Source organism: Pararge aegeria, chromosome 10, assembly GCF_905163445.1.
Source record: "Pararge aegeria chromosome 10, ilParAegt1.1, whole genome shotgun sequence".
In the NCBI taxonomy this organism is placed as follows: domain Eukaryota; kingdom Metazoa; phylum Arthropoda; class Insecta; order Lepidoptera; family Nymphalidae; genus Pararge; species Pararge aegeria.
Window position 1 is genome coordinate 6920134 of NC_053189.1, and position 19620 is coordinate 6939753.

The 19620-nt window shown below is 35.0% G+C and overlaps 1 protein-coding gene across 1 annotated transcript in view; it reads right to left on the reverse strand.

The window, feature by feature from the left end:
• Nucleotides 1-19620, reverse strand: part of LOC120626678 (suppressor of lurcher protein 1-like) — a 377806-nt gene that overhangs the window by 120818 nt on the left and 237368 nt on the right. Inside the window, exons 6-8 of the mRNA XM_039894293.1 lie at nt 17826-17982; nt 13024-13083; nt 3812-3900 (exon numbers count right to left, since the gene is read on the reverse strand). Of these exons, the coding sequence (XP_039750227.1) occupies nt 3812-3900; nt 13024-13083; nt 17826-17982 (306 nt within the window). The remainder of the gene's footprint in view (nt 1-3811; nt 3901-13023; nt 13084-17825; nt 17983-19620) is intronic.

A 19620-nucleotide genomic window follows, 5' to 3' on the forward strand; every position in this document is an offset into this window, starting at 1 on the left:
AGGCTTCGATCGACTAGCTACAATGAAATCGCGGCTTCAAAGTAAGTATATTGCTACGGAATAATTCATTTCATATGTATGAAAGGAAATAGTGAGTCTATAAAATTCAATAGCGCGGAATCGGGAAAACATTATAATTTCAACAAAGCTTTTGGAAACAAAGTCTATTGTAGTTTTCGATGTCGTTTAGTTATTCACAAATTAATTTTCGAAACGATCGCGTTATTTTCCAGTTTGCTTTAGAAATATAACCTACTAGCCGTCGTACGTGCCTCAGAAATTCCGGGATAAACAGTTATATATTTGTGCAATCAATTTGCTAGCTGTTGCACACGTCGCGGATCCATTAAAACTGTGTTTTCTTGGATGAAAATTATACTATTCCCTATTTATTCCAGGATGCAAACTTATGTACAATGGACCTAAAAAACTGACGCACAGAACGGTAACGTTTTTCCAGGATTCAAGTGAGTATCCTTTGCTCTATGTTCTCCAGGATGCAAGCTGTATATGCAACAAACCTACAAGCTTTTGCACGCGGCACGAAATTAAAAATTTGACGGCCGATTGGCGCAGCGGGCAGCGACCCTGCTTTCTGAGTCCAAGGACGTTGGTTCGATTCCCACTACTGGTAAATGTTTGTGTGATGAGCATGAATGTTTTTCAGTGTCTGGGTGTTTATATGAATATTCTAAGTATTTATGTATATTATTCATTAAAATATTCATTTGTCATACTAGTACCCATAACACAAGCTACGCTTACTTTGTGACTAGATGGCGGTGTGTTTAGTGTCGTAGTATATTCTACATTAAAAAAAAAAAACTTTTACTTGCTACAGGATATAAGCCATACGTGCTGGATACGTGTGGAATAAAAAGTATCATAAGCCCCATGTATAACAATGCAAGCTACGTTTGCAATAAATCTACTATGGTAGATTATATACTCCCTAACAGGTTAGCCCGCTACCTAGGCTGCGTTATCACCACCAGGTGAAATTGCAGTCGAGGGCTTACTTGTAGTGGAATTTAAAAAAAAACATAGGTAACATCCAAGGAAACAGACACATTCGAATTTATAATAGGACAGTAACTAACATTTTACCGTGAGTCTATCTGCGTTCATTTTATACCCGGCTTTTTAACTGCCTATCTAAGCACGTGAAAAATATCAAGCCGACTTTCTTACCAAATCATTATCCCATCTTATAAACAAAAAGGTGGTTAAATATGATGCATTGTTAAATACCGCTTTTAACCCACGGAAGTTTATATTAAACTTCGCGTTCCCCGGGTGACATAGAAAACGTTGGAGGGATAGGACATTATACATAGCGGGTACTCAATAAATGTCACAGTGAAAAATTGCTTCAGAGTTGCTCCAAAGACTTCCTGTATAGAAACCTTACGGTGTCTTCATGCTACATTTATTTTTACTTTGCAAGTTCCCTGATAGAAGCTAACCATTATGGAGCATGTGTGAGGTTATTTGCTTTACCATATTATCTATCTAGTATCTATAGTTGAAAGTCGGACTGCTGTTATGTTTAGTTCTTTATTTATGGATACATGGCAAAATTTTTTGCTAGGCAATTGCCCGGTGTTTTTCAGAAATTACAAGGTAGTAACTTTATACCAGAAAAAAAACCTATTTATGAAATAAACGCCTGTTCAAACGAAAAAAATAAATACATTTTCGTATTTTTGCTAATTTATACGCCGAACGTAGGTAAGAAACAGGCAAACTTTTTCATTTATAATGAATGAATGAAATGAATGTATACATTTTTAATTTTTGTGAATTTTCTAGTCAAAATTCAAACAAATATTATACAGCGTTAATGTAGACGGTATAATTTGGAATAATATTCACCACCCAGTCCGCTACCACCGGTAGAGCTAGTATCGGTAGAGCCACGTCCTTTCAGAGTGAAAAGGGGTTAGACCGCCCGCCGACCAAGACCAGTCCAGTACGGATTGGTAGTCTTCACACTTCTTTGAAAAACATTACGGAGAATTCCTATGCTCGTTTCTACTAAACCTAGGAATATTCTTAATCGGATGCCTAGTGATTTTATTATTCCCTAAAGAAAAAAAAAGCTCCACGAATTCTTTATGTAGTGACTAACAACGTTAGCAGCCATTTAAAGTTACGACACCGATTCGACGGATCGTAAAATTTAGGGGACTGTCACTTGACAGAAGAAAAAAAATTAATTCGTTTTTTTTATTAAACATGTTAAGGCCGTTGCACCACGCTGACACAGAGCGGACTGGTTGTCTCCACACATCTTTGAGTATATTATGAAGAACTCTCAGGTAAGCTGGTTTCCGCACGATGTTTTTCTTCATCTATGAAGCAAGTGATATTTTAATTGCTTAAAACGCACACAACTTATAAAAGTTGCTGGAATACGATGTCGGCCTCCCCGAAAGTGAAATCAAAGTCTTACCCACTGGGCTATCACCGCTTCCGTTTTTTTCGTTCTAATATTAATCGGATGTATTTATACATTGTACGCGTACTGCATGAACAAAGAGATATGACTGACATATCCTTGAGAGTATCTGCACCCACAATATTATCTATCGTAATGTGTATGTCAATTTGTTGCCAGATTAGTTCTAGCTCACTTAATCCCTTTATTACAACGTCGTTCAATCTTAGCGAGAAAATATCGTTGGAATTACATGGACTTTCCTAGTTATTCTCTTAGAGCAATATTACTTATAGTTCATTAGTTATTGCCTGTTTTAGTATGTAAACCCATTTTCGATTTAGTTTTTTTAGCGTGTGTTGTATTTCTTGCTTGTATTTGTTTATTTAGATAAAATAAAATAAATTAAATTAAATAGCCTTTAATTACAGAACGCGTTTTTGAACATATTTATACTTATAAATTTAATAAACATTAATATATTTATTGGTTAGATAAGGGAAGGTTGTATAATAATATTGATTAAGAAAACAATTATTCATTGTAAAGTCAACATCTCCTGAGGATGATTCGGTTTTGGAGCGAAACGTGCGTAGAGGGTACATTGCCGATGATCTATTTGGTGTAGAGTATACGGTTTTAAGAAATTATAAATTACACCTTACAGTTTCTCCTGCTGTTCGCGGAGTATAGCAAATTAAGCTCAATTTTCATAATATGTTATGGATTTCAGCAAAGTAACGCCTGCTTCTATCCAATATTTAATATAATAATATTGAATTAAAATGGTGTACTTAAATCATTTACTTATTATGCCATGCGTTTTGGATTGACTGTTGGCAAAGGCCTCCTCTAGCTCCTGCCTCAAAATAATTTTATAGCAAAAAAATATATCCTCCCGGGAAAAATAATGAAGTTTATTTAGATACACCTAGATAATTTTTGACGGCCGACTGGCGCAGTGGGCAGCGCCAGTCGGCTTAGTATCATCATCTTAGTACCCATAACACAAGCTACGCTTACTTTGGGGCTAAATGGCGATATGTGTATTGTCGTAGTATATTTATTTATTTATGATACACATATGATATACATGCTTGTATGTATACACATTGATTTTAATACAACTGCTGTCTATTTACGTGTATTTACAGGTTTAAGTTTATTAGCGGTTACTCGATTGGTTTATGTAATTTTCTATGTGTTACTTCGACAGATCTCCTCGTTCGATTTGATCACGTAGGGATACTCCAAGTTTAGTTCTCTCCATCGCCTGTTGAAAGTACCTGAACCTTCTTATTAGAACCACAGTTAACGGACAGTTTCTGAACCATTGGTAATGTAACAATAATTAAATGTTGTGCACCCTACCTGTAAACTCGTTACACAGCATCGCGATGGCCGGCGACTCGGTGTCCCTGCCGTCGAATACTTTGATGATGTCCGCACGGCGCAGGCAACTGTAAACAACTTGGCAATTAACTTGGCAGTTGGTCAAATGTACGACTTTCATGACAAACATCCATCCAAACTTTTGCAATAATAAGATTAGTATAAAATAGTTTAGATTAATTTTAATGGTTATTTATAAAATGTTTTGTTTGAAAGTTTTAATGGATGTTGTTACTCAATCAGGATAAAAAGGCTACAATGGATAAAATTATTACTAATATATGTAGTTCGAAATAGATCCCAGAAAATTTAGGGTTCTCGTGAGATACTTTTTAGTTCGACATATTTTTTATAATAGTAGTATTTCAGGGGTCAAAGAATAAAATAGGTATCAAGTCAAAAGTTGGGGGCAACTACTAGTGTTACAACTACCTATGTTAATTTCTACCACAACATTGATCTTTATGAAATTTGCCTCACGATAGCTTGCATCGCGGCGATTGAATTAGGATTCTATTTATCCAATTTATAACTTAATTAAATTTAAATAAATGGTTCCTACGGTATTCATGATAAAATTTGGTTTTAAGTAATTTAATACAGAAATAGATTGCATCCGGGAGATGTAAAAAAAATACAATACAAAAAGTAAAATCCCAGAAATTCCAATAAAAAAAAGAAAGTCTATTTTATTAACGGTACGGTTACCTACTACGATACGCGCGAGCACAGACGTGGGCAAAGCTAGTTTTCTATAATGTTTCGTTCCCCAAAATTATGCGAACGAAGTCACGGGAAAATCCTGCTAACCTTATAATTATATGTACCTACTCTAATTAAATTATACTAAAATTTGACTTAAGTGTTAGCTGATGCTGATGAAATGAATGAAAACCAAATAAATTTTTGACCCGATCCTTGATTTCAACTCAGAACCTCGTGTTTTCAAAGTAATGCTAGCTATTGAAGCAACGAGACAACTTCGTTAAACCCCTACATTAAGTAATGGCGTACGCTAAACTGCAGAATTTGCAGCTAATGAAATCAAGTTCAGTCAGTTCTTTTTTGATCCAATTCGATACTTGCTAATGAATCAAAGCAAAATGCTTTCCAATTCCAGTCCACTTTTATTTCACCCAAGTTGCTTGATATCGGAAATACGTCCAAAATTCATTAACAAAATAAATAGGATCTGCTTTGACCGCGCAATGCAAGGAACCGTTAATAAGTTGACGGTTGACTTTGGATTAACTTCGTTTTATATATCTATAGAAATAAATATAATTGAAGTATTGTGACTTCTGATTTAGAAATAAATGCCTCGTGTTTTTTTCGTGTGGTGACGGCAGATCAGAATACAGTTGTCACCACACCTCCTCTTACAGCGAGTGCCGTACGAGGCAACTGTGAGGATGTCGTCTGCCAAGCGATTATGGGCAAACCCTCGCGTCGGCAGAGGCCTTAAGTCAGTGGACTGTGCTAAGCTATCGATGATTATGATTATATTTGGAGGATCGATGGGCGTTGCAGCCGAAAGGTCCTCGAGTGGAGACCACGACTCGGCAAACGGAGTGGGGGGGAACCCCCGACTATGCGTTGCGACGAATGTCAAAAAGTGGCAGGCATCCATTGGACGCAAAATGCTGTAAGTAGAGAGAGATTTGGCGCTGCTTAAAGCAGGCCTATGTCCAGCAGGGGATGCATATTGGCTGATGACGATGAACAGCAGAATAAAACTTATTGTCTGTCTGTTTCGCTACATAAACCTAGGCTACCAATGACATAAAAAATATATCATCATCATTTTTATCTACATCATCATCATATCACCCACAGATACACGTCTTCGTAACAAGTTTCGCATCCATTGTCTTGGGCCGCTATTTTCCAGTGACTCATTGGTCCTACTGTCATGTTTTGTGGTGCAGGGTCGACATTCGAGCACCTTTGGACCCGAAAATTCGTCACTTCTCCGAGAAATGTGCCTCGCTTATGCCACTTCATCTTCACAAATCAGTGACCTATGTCAGTATCTCTAGATCTCTCCTTATTTCTGATTTAATTACATAGAGACACTCTAAGCATAGATCTCCCCATATCCCGCTAAATCACTCTGAGCTTTCTAATTAGGCCCAATGAAAGCGACCATCTTTTAGAGTACTAAGTCATCGCTGGAAACAGGCTCGTAAATAACTACAAAAAAAGCGGATTCTTGATATAAGTGTCGTATATTCTATCATATCATCATATCAACTCATTACCGGCCCACTACAGGGCATGGGTATACACCCAGAATGAGAAAGGTCGTAGTCCACCACACTGACCCAGTATGGCTTGGTGCACTTCACACGCCTTTGAGAACAAAGTAACGATGATTTCCTTCCCCGTTGAAGCAAGTAATAATTTAATAAATTAAACCAAACATAACTTGGAAAAATTAGAGGTGCTGAGACTCGAACTCAGCCCCTCGAAATTAAATCTTAAGTCCTAACCTAGTCCTGTGGGTTATGAAAATAAAGCTTAATTTGCTATACTCCGCGAAAAGCAGGAGAATCTGTAAGGTGCAATTTATAATTTCGTCGATCCTTACACTCCACACCAAACAGATCTTCGGCAATGTACCCTCTACGTGCGTTTCGTTCCGAAACCGGAGCATCCCCAGGAGATGTTGACTATACAATGAATAATTGGTAAGTACTTAACAATCACCGCTTGTACAATACATTCTTTCATGTGGATTTAGTAAAAGTTGTTATTTTAACATAACAAACAGACAATTCAGTTTCATTCATTCATTCATTTCACGTCGTGTTGAATCGGTCAGACGTACTTTAGAGACTTTGCGGCATAATTAAAGCAATGCAATTAATGCCTGCGCAACTTTTTACTCGGTATCGATAATTAAAAGGTGGATTCTACTTTTAATGTTAAGTATCAGAACAAAGTGGTATATTCTCAACGTTGATTGAACTTTTTAATCAGATCAACATTATTATTTCAATATACTTAATAATGGAAGTATTGATAAACAGTTGAATAGCCAATACAGAATTAATGTCAAGAGGCATAATTAATTATTATATATGCAAGATTATTCAAACTTGTTACGTTCGTATGATTTTCCAGTTCAATATTTTGATCCACTTGTCAAAAGCTTGTTCGCATGTCTTCTTCACATTGAACTTGGTCGTGATCGTGATCGTGTAAATTCTGACGATTTCATAAATAAATTTCTACTGGTGATAGATTTATTAAAACCGGTTCAGTAGTTTTAGAGTTTATAAAATACAAATAAACAGACGAAGAAATAAGTCCTATTAATAATATTAGTATACCTAGAGTCAGTGGTGTATAGATGGCTTCTGAACGGGGTAGCTATACAGAAGGGAAATTGCATTAAGTAGAAAAATCCTCTTCTGATACATACATTTTAGGGTAGGTAGTGCTTTTGTGCACGTATTAAGTGCATTTCTCTATATTATCATTATCATCATTATGAACCCTATAGTGGGCCACAATGGCCCACTACAGGGCGTGGGCTACAAAATGATGAGTAGGGCTTAGACCGTACCATGCTGGGTGCAAGTGCTGATTCGTTCGTAGATACTTCACACGCCCTGGAAAAATGTATTGACAACTCTTAGCTATGCAGGTTTCCTCACGATGTTTCCCTTTACCTTGTTAAATAAGTTATATTTAATTGCATGAACTAAATTAGTCACTGTATACTAGGGTGGCGCAAAAAAACGACTATTTTTTTTTTTTTGAGTCTCGGATGAAAAAATGTTAGTTTTTGATGTTTTAAGAGCCCTCTCCAAAGGACAGCTCAAAAAAAAATTTTTAAGAGGTCACTCCAAATTTTTTTTAATTTCGAAAAACGTCGAAAATTGAATTTTTTTTCTCGTTACGGTATAATTTTATAGACCAAAAAAAAATAAGTTTCTGAAAGTTTCAGTTAAAAATTTTAATTTTGAAAGGTCGCTCATAATTTTTTTTAATTTATTAGTAAATGACTTTAGATTTTTTCGAGTGACCTTTTAATATTAAAATTAAAAATTCCGGCCATTTTTTTTCCTTTATTTAGTACAATAATCTATAAAAATACACCACGAGATGAACTAAAAATCAAGGATAACAAAAAAAACACAATTTTTTTCTAATTTTATCATTTTATTTACTCAACTACAACATTTTAACAGTATTTTAATGAACTTTGTTTGTAATTATTTATATATATTTATATATATATATATATATATATATATATATATATATAATATATATATATATATAAATAATAAATAATATATGATATCGATCTAAATAAAGTTAAAATCGGTTATAATTTAAAATTTAGTTTCAGAATTAATAACAAAGTTCATTAAAATACTGTTAAAATGTTGTAGTTGATTAAATAAAATGATAAAATTAGAAAAAAATTGTGTTTTTTTTGTTATCCTTGATTTTTTAGTTCATCTCGTGGTGTATTTTTATAGATTATTGTACTAAATAAAGGAAAAAAAATGGCCGGAATTTTAATTTTAATATTAAAAGGTCACTCGAAAAAATCTAAAGTCATTTACTAATAAATTAAAAAAAATTATGAGCGACCTTTCAAAATTAAAATTTTTAACTGAAACTTTCAGAAACTTATTTTTTTTTGGTCTATAAAATTATACCGTAACGAGAAAAAAAATTAAAAAAAAAAAAAATTCAATTTTCGACGTTTTTCGAAATTAAAAAAAATTTGGAGTGACCTCTTAAAAATTTTTTTTTGAGCTGTACTTTGGAGAGGGCTCTTAAAACATCCAAAACTAACATTTTTTCATCCGAGACTCAAAAAAAAAAATAGTCGTTTTTTTTGCGCCACCCTACTGTATACAGCAGATATATGGAAGTGTACAGATAGGCAAATGGGATTAGCTTTACAATTGCAATGCAAATGCAATATCCGGGCTAATTTGACAGATAATATCAAACGCGACGCTGGACATAAGCTGCACAATGCCGTGGACCGTGTGAAAAGAACAATAAAAGACACAGCAGCGGATGTCCATCCGTTGCGACAAAGACAATATAATTAACTTTAATTAAAATAGTTTCTAGCTTGAAGCTATAGTATATTGTTTATAGCTAGAAGCTAATCTAATATAGTGGTTAGCTCTGCGGACTCACTTTCAGGGGAACTAAGTTCAATTCCCGGCACGCAGCTCTACGTTATGTGCGAAGTTATACGCGTTATAAGCAATTAAATATCACGCTTTAGCATCGTGCAAAATCAGTATGCATACCGTTCTCCATAATATTCTCAAAGACTTATTTAATGACTTAAAATCAGACGGTCATCTGAATTTTGGTTTGAAGAACGAACCATTTGATTAGCCTCTTGCTTTTCAAGTTTAAATGAACAAGTATTTCCTCCGGGAAAATTGGATTTTATAAAAAAAAACGCCAAAACACGCCAAAAAACGGGGTTCAATACGAAACCTATCACAAAGAAGTTTTATTTTTATTGGCAACTTTTTGTTTCAGAATTATAATGCTAGTTTTAGGACGTTAAGGTATGTAAAATAAACTTCTCTTCTCCGTGCCGACTTCTATCGGAGGTTGGCAACCATTAAGGCTATCATAAGCATAAGGCTTTGGACGCCCCTGCACGGAACAACGATCGGGTGTTTTTTCCGAAACAATGTCGTACATTTTTTTAGCCACAATGTTCTTCTTCGGCCAGGTGGTCTTTTGCCAGCTATTTTCCCCCGAATAATGAGCTGAAGCAAGTCATATTTATTGTTTCTCATAATATGACCAAAGTACTCTAACTTTCTTTGTTTAATAGTTATAATTATTTCCAGATTCTTGCCTAACCTCTGTAATACACGCTATATCCATGAAATTCTCAGCATTCTTCTATATACCCACATTTTGAAAGGCTATATTTTCTTGCGTAGGGCTTCCGTAAGTTTTTTATTTTCTCCCATATAGGAGAACGCAGAAGACGTGGCAGCGAAGGACTTTTATACGTAATGGGAGACTGAGATTGCGGTCGCAAAGTATCTTTTCCATTTTTCAATAGGCTGTACGGGCTTGATCAATTCTGCAACTGATTTTAAAGCTGTGATTCATTTTAACATAACAGTTTATAACAATAAAAAAATTGCGGTTTTCGTAGCACTATATTATACTATATTGTGTTGTGTTCAGGCGGAACTGTGGTTAATAATACACCTATAACATCTGAGAGCAGTATTAAAGATTGGCAGATATAGTTTCTATCATCAGCGAAATATGTTTGTTTGATTTTAATGAAAATAATGGAACGAAAGAATATTAAGAGATTATTGTAAACAACCTTTACATTAATCTAATGCCAAACTAAAACGTCTTTGTTCCAATACTAATTATTACTCCACCCGTCTACCACATTCGTACCTATGACTCAGTAATGAGCATCTTGCGCACCAAATTATTAATGCTCCAAATAACATACAATGTCACAATACGATTCAAATGAGAATACATTGGGATGTAAATTCAATTACGGAGTGATGCGTGGGTTATGCATTGAATTAAACAACTATAATATGTAGAATAGTTCAGCACATTAATGCAAGTGAGCATTCGTAATATTATTGTGCAATAGCGAGTGCTGAAAGCATTGTTTATCAAAGTAGCTGATCATTATGAATTACGAATCAAATTACTTCCTGTTAAGAATCATATTTCTTTATCATACATGATTAATCATAAGTCGCTTTAAAAGTGAAATATGAGAAGAACAGAATTAACACACTTGCGTGTGTTTAGAAAGAGATGGCAATAATGCAAGTAGGCGTCGATGTTTTTTTTATTATTCCAGTACATGTTAGCCCTTGACTTACGTTTCAATCTCACCTAGTGGTAAGAGTTGTTGCAGCCTAAGGCGCTAACGGGCTAACCTGTTAGCAAGTGTAACCTGTAGCGGTAGGGCAGTAATATTTAACTCATAATACCTCTAATCGGTTTCAACATCGTAGCGGAATACTTAATCACTTGGCGGGACGTCTTTGGTTAAACAATACAGCCTTATAATATAATAATCATACTCAAGCAGTGAAATCGCAGTGGTCGCATTAGAGCAGCCTAGAGGTTCCAAGATCTCAATCCCTTTAGCTTCTTAAGGCGAGATAATGATTTAAAGAACACATTTTCGAAAATCATTTGCTTTATGGTTAATAGGAAACACACGAAAGCTTTTATAATTGAAATTATTATCTCAGCGTTAAACTTTGTTTTGAAACTGCCAGACAACTTTTAGCAATGCCGTTGTTTCCAATTTTGTAGATATAGTTAGTGCAAAAACGGAATATTATTATGAAGAAAGTTTGGGTTTGTGACAGTGAAAATCCATTACTTATTTCATCTGTTTCCTTAAAAAAACGTGGCAATGAGGTGACGAAGGCAGTGATTGTTTAAATTTTCCTTACAATATTCAAGATTAAAATTTCACCTATTCCACCAACCAAAGGTCAAATAGGGGATTTTTGATATTTCATTTTTCATTATATAAATGAATTTGGTATTTTGATTTTACATGTCACATGCTCTGTCTGCTGGTTGCTTTTTAGAAACGAGCAAAACTTTGTAAGCCTCAAGGGATATCAGGATTGTCATGTTTATATATATATTATTATTCCATAGACTTACTCGAATTACTGCGTATGGATAGGTTTATAAAAAAAATTGTGCTAAACGTTAAAAGAGCACCAAGCGGACGCACGAGAAAGACCGACGTCTTGTACTGTCAACTTGTAAGCTGAGCATTTAACTGCGATAACAAGCCTTTTTATTTAGTTTTCTCATCTAAGGTTATCGCAGTTTCTTTCGCATTTTGGCAGGAATTCTTGTTTTTTTTTTTAATTCTTTATTTATTCGGGACTTTTCTTAACAATAAGAATGTCAGCCCCATCGTTCCCTTTACAAAAATTTATACTTCCTTTCTCTTATCTTAACTTAAAATCGAATAGCATTCTGCCTACCTCTGAATAAGTTGCCCCAGGATACTTTGACGCAGGTATTCTTGGGTTTAATTTTAAATATGTAGTTTTGTTGACAGACATGCCGGGTCACCTGAATTGTACAAATATGTCCGTGGTATTTTTTAAGTATTGAAAGAGATGGCACTGATTTATATAATAATGTTAAACTTTTGTTTGTGTATGACTTTAATATTCATTTTTATAGATGATATTATGATGATGATGAGGGCTGATAATAATAAGAAAAGCGTTAATTTCAACAATCAAATTTGTTTTATTACGCTACGTAGATGAAATATTACAATGGATGCGGTTAATTCTGAATTGTTGTGGTTGCGGTTAGTGCTATTTGCGGTTATTTTGATTGAATAATTTTATTGTCAATAGGTACTACGTTTTTAGAAAAGAAAAAAAAATCCAGTGCAATTTATTCAACACACGGCGGAAGTGTAACATCTGAAAAGTAGCCTACGAGAGATTGAGGTAGATGTAGAGTATCAGAACTATTAGGATAAATGTAAGGTTTATTATTTAGTTTCCATGGTAAGTAGAATAGGCAAAAAATTTATAATGTTTTTTATCTCACTCTGTCCTATACATTTATGTATTTTTTACTTTATCTATATATTATTCGGTTTCCTTGGTAACTTAAATAGGAAAAACAACAGATAAAATAGTATCTATATTTATGTCTCATTCTTTGCCTGCTTCATCCTACACATTTTTGTATTTTGTACCTGTCGTTTTTTCCGTTGCATCCGGTTTGAAATCACAACGATTCTAAAGAAGTTTCACTTCAAAAGTAATGGGTCTTATAAATTTTCTTCAACATTGATAAGATTAATCAACGTATATTACGTATCTTATTTATTTAAATGGGTCGTCCATTTGTCATAACCCCTGGGTGAGCTTTGGAACAGCGTCTGCTGGTGTTAAACGGATGAACTACTACAATTTCCGTAACCTAAACTAACTAGAAGTTGTTATTTCTTATCGTAAAACACATTATCAAGATTATATCCGTTTTGTTTATTATGTAAACTGAAAGAGCATGGATATATTAATATGTAACTATAAAGAAAGTTTCATCTAGAAAAGTCGTACTCAATATCAAATTCAATATACATATTGTAGGATAAATGAAGCGACGCCGTCAAATAGAATTTTGCTACGCACCTTATATCCCCTTTCTGTAGGGAGACTTCTTCAAAGACTACCTTCACTCGATCCTTTGGCCTGAAAATGACAAGACACCTGTATTACATTTCATTTTTACGATATAAGGGCAAAGATTACGAGTATATTGGGTTAAATCAAGCTGTTTCATCGTGTCTTTTATGGATGTTCTTTAAACAGTTGACGGGACGAAAGTCGGTTTAGTAATAATGTGGATATAGAGGTTATTTTTTGAAATAAATGGGTTTAGAATAATGTATAGCGGTGATAGCGCATTCGGTAGGTGCTCGACATCACTTTCAGGGCGAATACCAGCACGCATCTGTAACTTTTCTAAGTTATGTGCGCTTTAAGTAATTAAAATATCACTTGCTTCAACAGTGAAGGACAACATAGTGAGCAAACCTGTATACCTGAGAGTTCTAAATTAGGTTCTCAAACGTGTGTGGAGTCCACCAATCCGCACTGGGCCAGCGTGGTGGACTACGGCCCTAAAACCTTCTCATTGTGGCAGGAAACCCATGCTCTGTAGTGGTCTGGTAATGGGATGATGTGATGATGATGAATATAATATATCAGTAGTGGCGGGAAAAAGGGAAAGAACCAGACCAACCTGAACCCATCAGCTTAACATTCTCATTCTAAAGCACTTTCAGTTGGAGGTTGAACCACCTGTTAAGAGCGCTTCCATATAGACTGCATCGCCACTTACTACTACTAATATTATAAACGTGTCTGTTTGTTTGTAACATACGATATTGACGATGCTTTGCTTGCATCCTAGTAAACAAATATTATTGTATAGTCTGGGAAAATAAACAGTTCCTGCGGGATTCTTAAAAGCGGAAATAAACACGAATGAAGTCGCGGGCATCAGCTAGTTTTTACTAATATAGTAAAGGCAAGGTGTGATTGTTTATTTGTCTTTCACGTCTAAAGTAAGCAATCGAACAACTTGACTTTTTGAATAGAGTTAGTTGAAATGATGGGAGTAATATAGGCTGCTTTTTGTCCCAGGAAAAAAAACGGAATAAATGCGGACAAAGAACGCTGGCAAAAGCTAGTTGTAGATAAAAGTCAGCGCCCTTAGCGGAAATACTATACTCCTTTAAAAAAGGTAGGTTTATTTCACTCAGATATTTCAATACGCTGCCATCGGTTGCCTGGAAGAGATAATACGGTCCGCAAAAATGTATACGCTGTCTAGTGTCTCTACTTCTATTCTGTACTTATGTTTGGTGTACCTACAATAAATGTGTATGCATTCATGCATTCGTTTTTTTTTACTAACGGCCCGGTAACAGCGATGGTGTAGAAGATTTGATGGATATAATTTTTAAACAACAAATATATAGTGTATTTAACTCTGTCGAAACACTGAATGTTTATTTTTCTCGAAAAATACTCATCCTAAGCTTTCACTTTGATGGTAGAGTGGTAGATTTTAAATTTATCACTAGTTTCAGTGGAAACCATCTTTTTTTTTAATTCTACACATATAAAAAAAAAAGTTACGACAATATAATACATACCAGCCCGAAAGCAAGCGTGGCTTGTGTTATGGTCACACGGATAAGTGTGAATAATATACAGATAAATGCTCAGATACTGAAAAACATTAATTCTCATAACAATAACATTTTTCGAGTTGTGGGAATGGAACCCACTGCTCGATGCGCCACGTCAGAATCGTGACTGACTTCCTGACTGACTGAAAGATAACGTACAGCCTAGTGGAGGATGTATGAATTCGAAATATTATTCGAAGAGTAGACAAATATAAAATAGATTCCATAAGCTGTTTTAGTACACTATGATTAACAAAGGAAAACAAAAACCAAAAATCCATTCCAAAGTTGGTTAAACCGGAGCGTGAGAGCTTATATTGAGTTCCTGATATTTTAGAACTATAAAATCTATGTAGCCTTTAATATTTTGTATTAAAGATGAAAAAAATGTTCTGGGGAAAACCTGGAGTTAAAACTACCAGTGGTGTGCCCAGGGTCTTTGGCCAGGGTATGCATAAAGCACATGGCATAAAATGGAAAAAATCCCCTCCAATACGAGCGATATAAAATAATTTGGGTAGGCAGTGCTTTTGTGCATGTATGAAGTGCACGCCACTGTAGCGTACGTATGGTGTGTGGTAGAGTCACAACAAACATACATACTTGACGTTTCAAAAGTTCTTGAACTGGGCCAATTTAAATAAAATATTTTAAATTTTAAATATGTTTGTTACACAGATGTTTTAATATCTAATCTAAATTTACGAGGTAAAAGTTAACGAATGTTATGTCATCAATATAAATATAAAGCGTATGAGAATGATTAAACAAGTAGGAACTTAAGTCCTGAAAATTTCATTTACTTTTGTAGACATAAGAACTAGATCTGTGTTCTCTAGTCGTTTTATTTGTATTTGTAATGAAAATAAGATAGAACAAACCATTTTTATTTCTTTCCTTACATTTATTTCTTCTGTAGCTTTAGATATTTATGAGAATAAATTCCGCTGCGACGTTTCTTCTACCTCAAAGCATATGATGAATTGCTACTCGAGAGCGGTCTCAAGGGAATTATGAGGTCAAAACTACATCACATCTCGAATTTTTCAAAAGAAACCTTTTAACCTTTCGTGTAGTATCACAGTTTTTCGCATCATAACTAATCACTAGCATTTCTTATTTGCCAAACTTTGGCGTTGGCGTTTATCAATGGCGCTCACGGGAAAAGCAATCATGGTTGGCATCCTTATACAATACTCTATTGTGCCCATAATATTGTACGCTATATACTTTTTGTATATTGAGTATCGATATAAAATGATCGTTATTTTGACTTAGAACCAGGAAATAATACGATGTAGCGTGTCAAAGCTAACATAAAATTGAAAAATTATTTCCATACGTGTGCATATACGAATTATAAACCAATGCAAGTTTAATGAATAAATAAATAAATAAATAAATATACTACGACAATACACACATCGCCATCTAGCTCCAAAGTAAGCGTAGCTTGTGTGATGGGTACTGAGATAGCTGATGAATATTTTTTTATGAATATAATACACATAAATACTAAGAAAATACATATAAACACCCAGACACTGAAAAACACTTAATGCTCATTACACAAACATTTTCCAGTTGTGGGAATCGAACCCACGGCCTTGGACTCAGAAAGCAGGTTCGCTGCCAACTGCGCCAGTCGGCCGTCAAGTTTAGTTGTGTTGTGCACAAAAGTCGCTGATTTGAACTTCTTGTGGTTTAACAAAATTATTTTTTATACTACGATTGATAAAACATAAGATATAAAAAGTAAAAACGTAGATGTAAGATACAAGTTGTTGTACCTTGTAAAACATTAAAACCAGTGGTCGCCTAACATTGGAAATTATTTATAACTTTGTTGTGTTATTTCTAATCTTATATTATTCTAGTATAATATATTAGCGATTATTTTTCAAAACTAACTGAAATAGCTATAATATTTAATGATATACATATATAATCTACAAGCTTACAGCTTGTAAGTAATAAATAGCATCTATATCATGGTACCATACCTAGGTATTGGTGTAGCTAGTTTCAACTTGTATCAAACACCGCACCTAATTAAGTTTAGTCAACTACATCATTGATCTGGTGAGGTATAACACGGCCAAATTAACTGTGCACCTGAATGCAATGACGTCATAGACGGCCGACTGGCGCAGTGGGCAGCGACCCTGCTTTCTGAGTCCAAGGCCGTGGGTTTGATTCCCACAACTGGAAAATGTTTGTGTGATGAGCATTAAGTGTTTGTCAGTGTCTGGGTGTTTATGTGTATTTTCTAAGTATTTATGTATATGTAATTCATAAAAATATTCATCAGTCATCTTAGTACCCATAACACAAGCTACGCTTACTTTGGGGCTAGGTGGCGATGTGTGTATTGTCGTAGTATATTTATTTATTTTATATTTATTCTATACAATATAGTTTCTATGTTTAGAATTTGGTAGCTTTTATAGACATAATCCTCAAAGTTAAGACTGATGAGCGGAGAAGACAAAGGGACAGTGCATTAGGCTGAGCTATCCCAATAATTTACTTCAGCTAATGAAGGCTGTATGCTTAAAAAACTGTCCTCCGGTTAGAATTGGTATTGCGGGTTGTATAGCCAACCGTTTGTCGGTCAGTAACTGTGGTGGTAAAACTGTTTGTATCAAATGTGTATTTGAATATACACACTCAAATTTTATATACCTTGTATGAAAATGATACCGGCCTCGTTTTTGGAAAATATGGATAAGTATTGTAGGAAAGATATTTTTAATCAAAAAGACAAAATCAAAGTTTCATGGATATAACTTAAAAAATAAATAGATAAATAAAGGATTTTATACGAAATTTCATCCCCTATTTAACCCTCTTGGGGTTGGAATTTTCAAAAATCCTTTCTTAGCGGATGCCTACCCTGTTATAACTATCTGTGTAAGATTTCAGCCCGATCCGTACAGTGGTTAGAGCTGTGCGTTAATAGATCAGTCAGCCAGTCAGTCAGTCAGTCAGTCACCTTTGCCTTTTATATACATAGATAAGAGTATTTCTATGGTGAAGTTACAAATTAGGAATTTTAGATAATGTCAGTTACATAATTGCATATAAATGATAAGAAAAGCGCATGTTGCTGGGAAAATTGAACAAGTATTGTGAGCTATATGGTCGGCCGTGGGTTGGTCGGTTACCAGATTTGCTGTACTGCTGGTTATCACACACAAATATTAATGTAGGACTTAAATAAATATAACATACCTGGCATGAAAATGATAAGAGCATCGCACGTTGTTAGGGTATATGGACGGGTATTGCGGGCTGTATAGTCGACCGTGTGTCGGTCGGTTACCGGACCGGCTGAACTGGTAATCACACTCCGTTCCAGGTATCCGGACGCCCTCGGTTTCGAACAAACCTGAAAACAAATGAATGCCATTAAGTCCAATAATGTGTGTGTGTGAATGTGTATGTGTGTGCGCTTGTGTGGTTGTGGTGGTGTATGTAAAGAGTCACTAGAAACATACTTGACGTTTCAAAAGTGCTTATATTATGCCTACTTGAAATAAATGCATTTGGAATTTTGAAATTTTGAATTATAAGTGCGTGGTTGGATCGCTTATACACGCACGTTTTTATGCCATGATACTGATGAGGGAATATTAAGCAGAGCAGGCAGCAGCGACCTTTGTTATATTACTACCATCTACTCGAACGGCGATCACCAACCCGTCTTCTTGATGATTATGGGCAAACTCTTCCATTGGGAGGGAGGTGGACTGTTATAGGCTATAGATATTGTTTGTGTTGTTTTATCTTCATCATCATTATGGACTACCGCAGAACACGAGTGTCCTCACAAAATAAGAAGAGTTTAGACCGTAGTCTACCACGCTGGCCAAATGCGGATTAGTAGGCTACACACGCCTATTGACAGCATTGTAAAGAACTCTCAAGTATGCATGTGTCCTTGGTATGTTTCCTTCACTGTTAAAGCAAGTCATATTTAATTGCGTAAATTTAAAACTCAAATTACTCTAGTGCGTGCCGAACTCCCCCTTAGGGAAACTGTAGTATGACCCACTAGACTGTCACTGTTTATGTTATATACATCACTTTAATAATTAGATGTTATATACTTAACAGAATAATGTCGTATTGTATCGTAGCTTTAGGTTGGCGTACGAAGTTATCACCATCCCCTTACAATTATGTAAACATATATGTATAAACGTTTCATAAGTGCCTGTGATAGGCCTACATGAATAAAGAAATTTTGAATTTGAATTTTGAATTTTGAAAAATTGTTTTCAAATTTGAACCTTGTTATTGGGCTTTATTACAATGTAATCTCATTATATAAATCAGGCATACCTTACGATTATATAACATGTCACCTAATAAGGCATTGTCGAGATAGTGGTGTGAAAAATACTTTAACGGCTTCCTAGCACCGCAAATGCTCAGCTAAAGAGCTAGACTGATAGTCTGAAAGTCTGATTTAAAGCATAACGCTTGAAGCATTATCGAATAGTTTCTACTACATTAAGTCAAACCGAAGCGACGTTTCATTTTGTTCACACTACTTTAGATATTAAAAATTCTTTGCAGACAATCTTCTTAGACCAGTGCGTTTAAATAAATAAATAAATAAATATACTACGACAATACACACATCGCCATCTAGCCCCAAAGTACGCGTAGCTTGTGTGATGGGTACTGAGATAGCTGATGAATATTTTTTTATGAATATAATACACATAAATACTTATAATATACAGATAAACACCCAGACACTGAAAACCATTCATGTTCATTACACAAACATTTTCCAGTTGTGGGAATCGAACCCACGGCCTTGGACTCAGAAAGCAGGTTCACTGGCCTCTGCGCCGCTCAGCCGTCGAACCCTTTGGAACCCTTGTATGAATTTATCGTATAAGTGAAAAACTATCGATCTAACTATCTATAAACAGAGCAAAACTTTGCAGAGCATGCTAGGACCACGTCCTACATGCCCCCGTGTGCATCAATCTGAGGCATAGGTATTTAGCCT